Source organism: Myotis brandtii, unplaced genomic scaffold, assembly GCF_000412655.1.
Source record: "Myotis brandtii unplaced genomic scaffold, ASM41265v1 scaffold923, whole genome shotgun sequence".
NCBI classification, from domain to species: Eukaryota; Metazoa; Chordata; class Mammalia; order Chiroptera; family Vespertilionidae; genus Myotis; species Myotis brandtii.
Genome location: NW_005371804.1, coordinates 1,067,928 through 1,079,968, shown reverse-complemented (window position 1 = coordinate 1,079,968; position 12,041 = coordinate 1,067,928). Strand labels below are relative to the sequence as shown.

The 12,041-nt window shown below is 45.9% G+C and overlaps 1 protein-coding gene across 1 annotated transcript in view; it reads right to left on the bottom strand.

Moving 5' to 3' along the window:
* Positions 1-2,414: 2,414 nt before the first annotated feature.
* BACE2 (beta-site APP-cleaving enzyme 2) overlaps positions 2,415-12,041 on the bottom strand; it is a gene marked incomplete at its 5' end in the record, with an annotated part of 41,735 nt that continues 32,108 nt past the window's right edge. Inside the window, one exon of the mRNA XM_014532908.1 lies at positions 2,415-4,159. Coding sequence (XP_014388394.1) covers positions 3,906-4,159 — 254 coding nt within the window. The remainder of the gene's footprint in view (positions 4,160-12,041) is intronic.

Sequence of the window (12,041 nt, the reverse complement as noted above, 5' to 3'; positions counted from 1 at the left end):
AGGGTCCACTTTCTCACCGCCCATGCCGACACGGGGCACGTGACCCCAGCTGGAATATTCCTGATGTTTGGGGTTGGCGGCTGTATAAAATAATTTGCACCTCCAATCAATTCAGCAACTTTAAGGGTAAAAGACATCCGTGGGTTCCTGGAATTGAAGCCACTTTTTTAAAAGAGCCAATTCCGCTTATTTTGTTCCATACTGTTGATTATTTTTAAATTTTCCTTCCCCACTCTCAGCATGCCTTTTCCCCTTTGCTGTGTAATTGGTAAACAGCCATGAGTTTGAATGTGACATTCTCACGACCCAACAAAAACGTGCACAGTAAGTTCTGTTGCATGCAGTTTTCTTGGCACTAAACATCTAGTATCTTTCTTGGCAAAACTGTAATTTTATATTTTATGGTGTTTAGTTTTTTTTCCCCCTAAAAAAATAAAAATTCTCTTCGTGGCAGTTCTGTCATCAATTGTGATAAGTTTGCACAAGCACACACTGCGATCCCAGGCAATTATCTGGTTTCCCTTAATGAGGATCAAGTCTGTGAAACTAGATTATTGTTGTTGATGAAGCGGGCTGCGGGCGGTGATTTATTCCCAGTGACATCACGTGGCACGAGGCCAGAGCTGAGAAGAGAACCAGGCTTGGCAGCTCCGCCACGTGGGGGCCCGGACAGGGGAAATTAACGAATTTCCATCCTCCCAGGGAACCTATTAAATAATGAAACACTCCTTCCTCACCTCTTAGATGAGTTAATGCAATCACAACTGCTTTGCAAAATCTAGGACCCGGAGCTCCACGGATTGAGTGATGCATCGCTGGGAGCGACTTTCATAATTTTGAACCACAGTTAGTGAACCCCACATGGATCTCCAACCGAAACCTCCGCATTTCACGATGCATCAGGTAAAATCCTCCCCGATGTTAGGGGGCGGACTACGTTCAGAAAACCCCGCTGTCACACGCAGGGATCTTTCACGCTGCGCACTTGTTTCAGGTTCAGAAGGAATACAAGAAACCTCCGCATTTCACGATGCATCAGGTAAAATCCTTCCCGATGTTAGGGGGTGGACTACGTTCAGAAAACCCGTGCTGTCACACGCAGGGATCTTTTGCGCTGCGCACTTGTTTCAGGTTTAGAAGGAATACAGAATAGCGCACGGGACGTGCCAGATGACCCCGAGCTATCACTTGTCGTGCTTTCCAATTCCCGAGGAGAGAATGGCCCGTTCTATTTCATAAACAGTTTCAGCTGCTGAAGACAGGATTTTGTTTCAGGCTTCCAAATACTTCATCGGGATTACAGAGCATTGTTCCCGTAGAAGGAGCCATTGCCCATCAGAGAGCTGGCAAGGGTTTGACAACAGTCTCATGCTAAGCTGCAGTTTTCAGGCAAGAACCATCTCCCAGCATTTTGCACAGTGTGTCACCAGCTAAGAATGACACCCCCAAACGGCTGCTACTTCCTTTCCTGCTCAAAACAAGCTCCTCGAAGGTGTCCCGAGCCAAGTCTCAATTTACGTAACGGGAGGAGGTGAGAGCCACTCACAGGGTTTTGACTCAGGGTCCAATTTTCGGCGGCAAGCTATGCCAAGAAAATGTCCCGCGTCCAATTGTCTATTTCATTCTCGGTGCTAAATTAGGCTTTTGTAATTTAAGTATTCCCATTAAAATGTCACATCCAATGACACCAGAGATGAAAAGGTAGAGAAACGTGAGACGAAATACCGAGAATTACAGCACACTTCATTCACACACCCCAGCTTGAAATCTAATTTGCTCTTATCACGTACGCCGGGAACGGTGTCTGCTAATGGGCTGCAATAGAAATATTCTGAGCTCAGACACCTAACGAGGGAAATGGCACGGAGGACACCTGCCCGAAGACACAGGAAGCAAAACTAACCAGGTCACACCGGCAACTCTCTCCTTATTTCAGGGGTTCAGGCTTTTTGAAGCAAGGGGAAGGTGCCATGGAGGGGCGCTGCCTTCCCTTCTAGGCAAAGTGGCCACAAAACAGCTGCCCGGGAGAAGGCCAATAAGGCAAGAAGAGGATTAGGCTTCCAGAGAGTTCTAACTCTGAAATGTATCTTACGTGTATTAACTAGCTGAGACCAGACGTGATGACGAGCATTTGATAACAGTTTTACCCCACCATCCCCTCCTAAGCGGCTCATTCCTGCCGTGCTTGAACTGGAGCGAGAATAACACAGGAAAGTCACGTTTTTCCGCACAAGTACCTGTGAGAGCTGGTCTGCGAGGCCACCGTGACAGGCAGTAAGCGACCTCCCATCTCTTCGGCACCAGCATATATTTCTAAATAGGGAGGTGACCCTGGGATCCAGTGAGCAGAGCAGGTGGCTGACCACCCACAGGCAGCCTATTTCGAACACAAATAACACGCCAGCCAGAGGAGATCCTCCACAGTTAGCCCTTCCAGTGGGATTTTATTATACATCCGACTCACCGCAACAGCAATGCAGAGTGAACATTGAACTTGGCACACAGACAAGAGAGAAGGGACGCTGGCCTCGAACCCTTCTCCCAGTTACATCAGATCATATAAGGCTGATTATATCGAGTTACAGGTTTTTTTGCTTTTCTTTGGCAAAGGCCTCAAATGATAGCAAGAGGGGATTTCCCCACATAAAGACACCCCTGCACACCCAGCGGGGCACCAAAGACAGAACGCGCCCACGGGGAGAGCATGTGGGTCACCCGCTCAACCGGTTGGTTTAAGCGGATGCAGGCGGGTGTGCTGGGGTCCGAGGGGTTCTGCAAACGGCAACACGTGGTTTCCAAGCACAGGAATAACAGAAGGTCCCTCCAAGTCCTTGGCATGTCTTGCGTCTTCCTTCCCCTGAGAGCCGGTCAGAAGTGCAGGCATTTAGCCGTTTCCTCCTTCTCCAAAGGGTAACCATCAACCTACCTTCGTAGAAGATTTGGGAAAAGGAACCACTAAGCCAGTGACATGGACTGTGTTTCTCTCACTGAAACGCTGTTTACTGACTTTAAGATGAGCATATGAGCTAGAGCCCGGCGTGGTGGCGGAAGCTCCTGACGCACGTGCGGTTCAGAGCCAGCCGCCGGCCTGCTGGAAGGAAGGTTCTTTCAGGACAGGGTGATGGCTGGAACCAGCCTCCTGCACCCCCACCTGGGGTAGGACCCCAGGCGGAGTCTCGGTGGAGGTAGCGTCTGTCTTTTACCTTCACGCCAGCAACACTATGGAAGCACTGAGTACAATAGAGCGGGCTTCCTCCTCACTCCATCGTGATGGGCGAAGGCCTTGCATCTTCAGAGAGGCTGGTGAGGACCACTGGTTGCCGATCTCCATTCAGGGCCCAGAAAGGCCCAGAAAAGCCCAGAAAAGGGGCCTGCTGCTGTCTCCGACTCAGAAGGGTGGACGGTTCTATCACCAGGCCCCAGGCTGCTTCTCCTGCCATCGTGTCGTGAGCCTGCTTGGACCCCTCGGACCCTGGTGGACGCCTGGTGCAGAACACCCTTAAGTGCAATGGGTGCCAAGCTTCCCGGGAGCCGAGAGGAGAGATGGACTATATGCCCTCCCTTCTCCAGAGATGGGAGCGGAGCGCGGCGCGCCAGCCACGGCTTGCTTTTGATTTCGAGGCACATCGAGACGGTGTGGTATGCCAGTCCCATGGTCTGAAGCCCAATGCACTCTGTTTTGGTTTAGAATGAGGTGGTTTTTATTAGCATTTTTCTCGGAAGAAGGATGCTAAGAAATCAAGAATCAAAATACAGTGAATCTGGAAGGCATCTGGGAGCAGAAGAGAGATTTAAGAGTAATGGACACAGGGAGCACCCTGGCCGGGCGCCCCCTGCCTGCTGCACTTAGGACTTAATTCTCTTAGGAGCTGAGTTCAAGGTTGCTGGAGTTCAGGCTTTGCTCTTCATTTCCAGCGATGCCGGACCAGGGAGGACTCATCGTTGACAACTTCGGGGTCCCGGGGGCCATGCCGACACCGGACCGGGAGGAGTAGCAGGATGATTAAGGTAAGAAGGATGATTCCACACACACTCATGAGAGTATAGGAGACGATCCACAAGATGGGCTCGTTCAAAGGCAGGGTGGGGACACAGTTGCTGGCTATGTCGTCTGTTGAGAAAGGCCCAGAAATTTCAGACACCGGGGTACCTGCAATTTCTGAGGAGACAGAAGGGGGAAACGCACAGCTGTGAGATGAGCAGTCCATCACTAACATACGACAAAAGACATAACCCCGCGCTTTACCAAGCCACAGCCACATGGCACCAGGTGCAATGGCTCAGGCACCTGGGCGAGCCCTGGGGGAGTCTCGGTGGCAGCGTGCCTTCAGGGTTCCATCCCCCGGGACTGGAATGACAGCAGGTTTCAAGGTTCAGGTGTGGAAACCGCCTGGTAGAAGGACACCAGGGAAGCACCAGGCACGCCACGAGGGCAGGCGAGAGCATTGGTCCGTGCCTGGCAGGTCCAGCTGGGCTGGTTGGTTGTGAGAAAGGAAGAGAGCAGCAGTACCCACAGCCGAAAGCTCAGCTGAACCCGCCTGCGTCCTGGGGACCTCCCTGGTGGGGTCACCTGGGTCCACGCTCTGGAGGACCCTAATTCTACAATGTGATAGTTTTACTTTTAGTTTTTAGAGGAATCTCTACACTGCTTTTTCACAATGGCTGCACCATACAACCCAGCAATCCCACTTCTGAGTAGTTCTCCAAAGAAAAGACAAACACTAATTCGAAAAGACATATGCACCCCTGTGTTTATTCGGCATTATTTATGACAGCCAAGACATGGAAGACACCTGGGTGTCCATTCATAAATGAATTGACCAAGACGTGGTACATATGTACAATGGAATATTACTCAGCCATAAACAAACAAACGAACAAACAAACAAACAAACAAAAATGTATAATCTTGCCATTCATGACAACATGGGTGGACCCAAAGGGTATTACGCTAAGTGACACAGATCAGACAGAGAAAGACAAATACTGTGTGATTTCACTCATACGTGGAATCTAAAAACACCCACAAAATGAAACCAAACAAAAACCAAACCAAAAAGCCTCCAAACAGACTAAAAAAACAGAGATCAAAATGGTGCTTGCCAGAGGGGACGAGGGCAGAGGGATGGGTGAAAAAGGTGAAGGGGGATATAGTGAGTGAATACTGTGATGTTTGCATGGTGACAGAGGATCGCTAGACTTAATGTGCTGAGGTATGTAGACGTCAAATCACTGTGTTGTATACCTAAAGCTAATATAATATTGTGTCAACTATACTTAATGAAAAAAATACTTTAAAGAGTATATTCAACAACCACAAAACCTCTACAATGGGCAGTGTCCTTGCTTCAGCCTGACCCACACTCTTCATGGAGCCCATGACCACCTGGGCGAGACTGGCCCAGGTGCTCCTTCTCCACCCCACACTGGTACTATGTCAGTCACATGCACAGCGTATGGAGGACCCAGAATCGAGAGTGGTAAATGAGTGCACCATCGAGTTCATGATGAGTGGTGAACAAAGAGAAAGCCGGGTAAAACCGATCCCGTGGCTTCTGCTGGCCGACACTTAGACGAGTCTCTCACCGGGGAGGCAGTTGCAAATGTCTTTTCACAGTAGGTCATCTGTCTTTTAAAACATTTATTTGCTTTATAAATAGAGATGCTTTACCACATGCAATTATGAGAGTGGAACATGCATAGTGCAAAGACCCTAATCCAGGAAGGCATAAAGAACTTAAAATGACCTGAAATCACTTCTGTTTCCAGACAAAACGGAGTAGGAGGGACCAGATTTACCCTCCCACCTGAAATAACTCAGAAACTGGACAAAGTGTATGGAAAGAAAACACTGGAGATCTTGGAAGCTGGGCGAGGAGCGACAGCAAGTCCTGAGAGGCGGGAAACAGATGAAGCGAGGACAGTCGCTCAGCTTACTGACTCGGGAAAGGTTCTGGGTTGTGGCGCAGGGAACAGAGGCACGGGTAGAAGCCAGCAGAGCTCCCCGCGCTGGGGAGACAGGTAGACGAAGCTGGTAGAGTCTGCAGGGAGAGTCAAGGACAGAGGGCAGCTGTGCAGAAGGAAATGCCATACTTCTTAGGGGCCTTCATCTGGGTGCTGACCAAAAAAAAGAGTGACGTCCAGGGCAAGAGCCACTGGAGAGGATTAGAAGAAACACTGCTTGGGGCTCACATAGGGCTGAGAAGAGTGCCTATTGCCAACTGTTTCCTGTTCACTCTCTTTCCCGTAGAGCAAGAGAAAGAACAAACCCAACTCACAGGGTATCCCTGAGAGCACTACGAGTCTTTCGTCTGTCACAGGAAAAACTAACCATAGATTAAACACCGCTCTCATATCATCGCATGATGCTCAAAGGCAAGACAGGACAGGATCAATGCTTTTTAAGTAACTTAACTGATCAAGAACAAATCTCAGGAATATTTGTCAAGATACAAAAGTATTGAGCACTCTTTTGGGCTCCTGAGCCCAATTTCAACGTGGGGAGGGAGTGGTTCCAACACCAGTAAGCAATTCTTGCACCGTCACAGGGTGCCCAAGGATTCAACTCAATGCTGACACTAGTTATTTTTAGAAAAGACCTAAATCAAACTTCTAGAGATAAAAACTGCAATGTGCGAGATAAAAAATACACTGCACAGTATTAACAGCAGATTATACACTGCAGAAAACAAGACTAGTGAACTTGAAAACATAATAGAAGCTATCCAAAATGAAATACAGAGGAGCAAAACATTTAGAGAAGCTCAGTAACATGTGGGGGACTACTTAGAGGGGCTGAATATCCATGCAATTAGACTACCCAAATGAAAGAAGGGGGTGAGGAGAAAAAATACTTGAAGATCTAATATAATTTTTCTAAATTTGATGGAAACTATAAACCACAGATCCAAGAGGTTCAAAGAACCCCAAGCACAAGAAACATGAAGTAGACTACACCAGTGAATCCCTGAAAACCAGTGGTGAAGAGAAAATCTTAATAGCAGAGAGAGAAAAAAAATATTTTGTACAAAGAGACAAAAAGGATTAAAAGTAGACTACACCAGTGAATCCCTGAAAACCAGTGGTACAGAGAAAATCTTAATAGCAGAGAGAGAGAAAAGAAATATTTTGTACAAAGAGACAAAAAGGATTATAGAAGATTTCATGTCAGAAATAATGCAAGCTATAAGACATGGGGTGGGTGATGGTGGCTGGGGAAACATTGCCAACCTAAATTTTATACCAAGCAAAAATATCTCTCAAAGATAAAGATAAAAGACATTTTCAGACACACATAAGCTGAAAGAATTCATCACAAGAAGATGCACACACACATATACACTGGAATATTATCAGTCTAAAAAAAAAAGAAAAAGAAAACCTTGTCATTTGTGACAACATGAATGGACCTAGATGATACTATGCTAAGTGAAATAAGCCAGACACAGAGAGGCAAATGCTGGGAGATCTCACTTATATGTGGAATCTAAAATAGTCGAATTAAGCAGTCAAGAGTAGACTGGTGGTTGCCAGGGAAATGGGGAGATGAGGGCCAAGGGGTATATAGTTTCAGGTATGTGAGATGATTAAGTCCTAGCGATGTAATGTACAACACGGTGATTGTAGTTAACAATATTATATTGTATACTTGAAATTTGCTAAGAGGGTAGATCTTCAATATTCTTACCAACACCACCCCCCAAAAAAGAAAGAAAATGGTAACTGTGTGAGGGGATGAATGTGTTCATTAGTCTGATTGTGGTGATCATTTCACAATGCATGTGTATACCAAAACACTGAGCTGTGCACCTTAAATATATATAACTTTCATTTTTCACTTATACCTCAATAAAGCTGAAAAAAAGAAAACATTACAGAATGTGTTCATTAGTCTGATTGTGGTGATCATTTCACAATGCATGTGTATACCAAAACACTGAGTTGTGCACCTCAAATATATATATCTTTTATTTTTCACTTATACCTCAATAAAGCTGAAAAAAAGAAAAAAAACACATTATAGCTGACCTGCCCTATAAAATACACTAAAGGAAGCTCTTCAAGCAGAAGATCAACGATACCAGGTGGAAACCTAGATCTACACAAAGAAATGATAAACACCAGAACTGATAACTCGGCGGCCATTCGAACACCTGCATGCTTAACTGTAAATAGGTAAGAAGATAACCGATTTAAAGCAAGAACAAGGACAATGTACTGGGTGGGTTAACATAAGTGAACTGTAGGACACTGACCACAGGGGGGGCAGTGGGGAGAAGCGGAGGTATACGGTTGTGGGTTCTTCTAGTGTAAGAAGTGGCAGACTGTGATAAGGTGTACACTATAAACCCTAAGGCAACCACTAACGTAACACAACAAAGAGTGGTAGCTAATTCACTAGCTGAGGAGATAAAAAGGAAATAGAATCCAAAAGAAGACAGGAGAAGAGGAAAACAGGTGGAAAAAGAACAGATGAGACAGAGAAAACAAGTAACAACATGGTAGACTGAAACACAACCATACCGATCATCACATTAAATATAGCCTACACGGGGGCTGGCACACTTTCTCTGTGAGGACCACATAGAAAACATGGTAAGCTTTTTGGGCCACATACGATTTCTATCATGATCCTTTTTATATAAGCCCTTTAAAAATGTAGAAACTATTCTTGGTTCAAAAACAGGCTGCATGCCAGATTTGGCTGGCACGCTGTTGTCTGCCAATCTGTGGTCTAAACACCCCAACGAGAAAGCAGAGGTTGTCAAATGAGATAAAAAGCAATATTTAGTTTCATGACTATATGCTGCCTACCAGTAACCCATTTTAAATGTAAATACTCAGAGATATTAAAAGATAAAGGATGGAAAAAGATGTCTCACGCTAATGCTAATCCAAAGAAACCCAGAGTGGCTATATTAATACTAAGCAGAGTAGGTTCAGAGCCAAGAATATTGCCGGGGATGAGGATGGTAACTTCATAATGATAAAATGTTCAATCATAAATAAAACATATCAACACTAAATGTTTATGTACCTAATAAGAGTTTCAAAATACATGGAAAAAGAATGATGAAACTGCAAGGAGAAATGAACAAATCCTCAAAAATAGTCAAGAGATTTCAACATCCCTTTCTCAATAATAGATAGAGCAAGTGGACAGAAATAAGTAAGGACACAGCCTACCTTACCAGCACTACCAATCAGCTTGACCTAATTGACAATTGATAGAATACGCCACCCACACCGCTCAATAGACATTGTTTTCAAGAGCAGATGAAATATTTAACAAGATGGGCCCTATTACAATCTATCAAACAAGTTTCAATAAACTTAAAAAGGCTGGGTTTATACTATGTCCTCTGACCACAGCTGGAATTAAATTAGAAGTCAATAACAGAAAGATATCTGGAAAATCGATAATCACCTGGAAACTAAATAACCCAGTTCTGAAACTGTAAGAATTCTATCAGGAAACACAGGAGGGAAAGTCCTAGAGTTAGGCAAAAAATGGCTTAGTTACAACACCAAAAAGTACCAACCTAAAGGAAAAGAAGAATAAGTTTTACTTTATCCAAATTAAGACATTCTCTTTGAAAGATGATATCCAGAGACAGGAAAGAATGGGAGAAAAATACTTGCAAGTTACATTTCTTATAAAGGATTTGAATTCTGAACATACAGAACTCTGAAAATTCAATAATGAGAAGGTAAAGAATTCAATATAAAAATGGACAAGAAAATCTGAAAAGACACTTCAGCCAAGATGTGTGAACGGCATATACACACATGAAAAGAAGCTCGAGGTTATTAAGGAAATGCAAATTAAAATCACAATGAGATACCACCCAGTAGCTATTAAAATGGAAAAGGCTGACAGCCCTGGCCGGTGTGGCTCAGTTGGTTGGAGCATTGTCCTCCTTGGGTGAGGATTTACAATTTTTTAAAATTAATTTTATAGAAAAGACTGAGCTCTGTTCAGCATGGCTTAGTGGTTAGAGGTTGGCCTACACCCCAGAGGGTCTCAGGTACGATTCCTAGAAAGGAACAGGTACCAGGCTTGCAGGTTCCATCCCTGTCCCCAGTTGGGGCACGTGCAGGAGGCAACCAGTCGATGTGTCTCTTTCACATGGAAGTGTCTCTCTCTCTCTCTCTCCCTCCTCCCTGCCATTCTCTCTAAAACTCAATGGAAAAAATATCCCTGGGTGAGGATTAACAACAACAAAAAAAAGACCGACCATCTCAAACGTTGGTGGAATGTAGAGGAAGTGGAAGGTAACTTTGGAAAAGTTTGGCAGTTTCTTAGGAAGTGAAACATACCTGTCATATGAACTAGCCATTCCCCTCCATGGATTTACCCAGGAAGAATGAAAATATATGTCCGAGGGCGCCTACACTAATGGAGAGCAGGGTGGTGACTGCATAACTGGTGATGGAAAAAATGAAATAAAAGAAAACAATAAATAAATAAACAAGAACTAGAATGGCCAGATCTTTTTCACCGTAGCATGCAAAAGAAAGTGGACAGTTTCCAAAGACTCGGTCCTGAGGTGGTTTCTGAGGCGGGCTCTGGACCTGCAGGACAGACGTCTGGACCCAGGGCCATTCGCTCCGCAGGCACGTGAAAGCCACTGTTGCTGGTCCTTCCTGTGAAGGGAGGAAGCAGGGCTGCCCAGTCTCTGCCCTTGGGGCCCTGTGGCTTTGATATCTTTTTTTTTTTTAATATATGTTTTATTGATTTCAGAGAGGAAGGGAGAGATAGATAAAAATATCAATGATGAGAGAGAATCATTGATCGGCTGCCTCCTGCACTCCCCCTACTGGGGACTGAGCCCACACCCTGGGCATGTGCCCTGACTGGGAATTGAACTGTGACCTCCTGGTTCATAGGTCGATGCACAACCACTGAGCCACACCAGCTGGCTTTGACATCTTTTGATTGAATTCTAAGTAGAAGGCAGAGCACAGCTCTGCAACTCTGTTCTTGACAGCGAATGTTCCTATTTTTACACATGAACATGTACCAGATGATCCACTTTCAACCTGCAGCAAAGAAAATTCACAGTGACGACTGCCAAATCCACGATGCCTCCAGTTGTACAAGCTGAAATCCACACGGCGCTGGTGCCGAATGTCTCCAGCTATAAGAAGAGCTGGGTGGTATTTCAGAGGCTGTGGACACAGGGAGAGAGTTGTCCGTGTGAACGCTAGTGTTGTCCTGGCTGGAGGACGCTTGGCCCAGGAGACACAGGCCGCTGAAAGCCCGTCTCCAGGATCTGTGCCAGGCGTGTGAGACTATCTGCTGAGGATCCAGGCTGGCCAGCTCCGTGCCGCACCGTGACTGCCACCTCGTCTATCTGGCTCTGATCGGAGGCTGGAAGAGTGCCTCTCTGCAGGGGTGTGGCGAGGGGGCAGTTGAGAAGAGGCAGGGCAGCATAACAGAAGCATCTGGGGATCTTTTCCCCAAATGCCCACCACCCTCCCACCCACCGCCATCCTGATAGACCCTGGCTGAGACAGGGGGTGAGGACGTGGGCCATGGGCATTTATAAAGCTCCCCAGGAATGAGCTCTCACTCACTGGCCTCCTTCCCACCCTGCCCCAACCCTCACCGGGAAGCCCAGTCCTATGAGCTAAGTGTTGTCTGTCAGACACAAATGAGTATGAAAACCAAAAGACACTGCGAGAGAAGGGCAGCTCCCAAAGGGTTTTGGCTCCATCGTGTGCTGGTTGGCACAAAGGTGGCACTTCCTCCAACGATAACACACAGAAATGAGGATAAAATCTAATTTCCATTGTTTAAATATGTAGCTGAGCTCAGAAATAGGCCCTAGGGCTAGGGATTACAAAGCCCAGGTGTGTGTGGGGGTGGGGATTACAAAGCCCAGGTGTGTGTGAGGGGGTGGAGATTACAAAGCCCAACGATAACACACAGAAATGAGGATAAAATCTAATTCCCATTGTTTAAATATGTAGCTGAGCTCAGATATAGGCCCTAGGGATTACAAAGCCCAGGGTTGTGTGGGGGTGGGGATTACAAA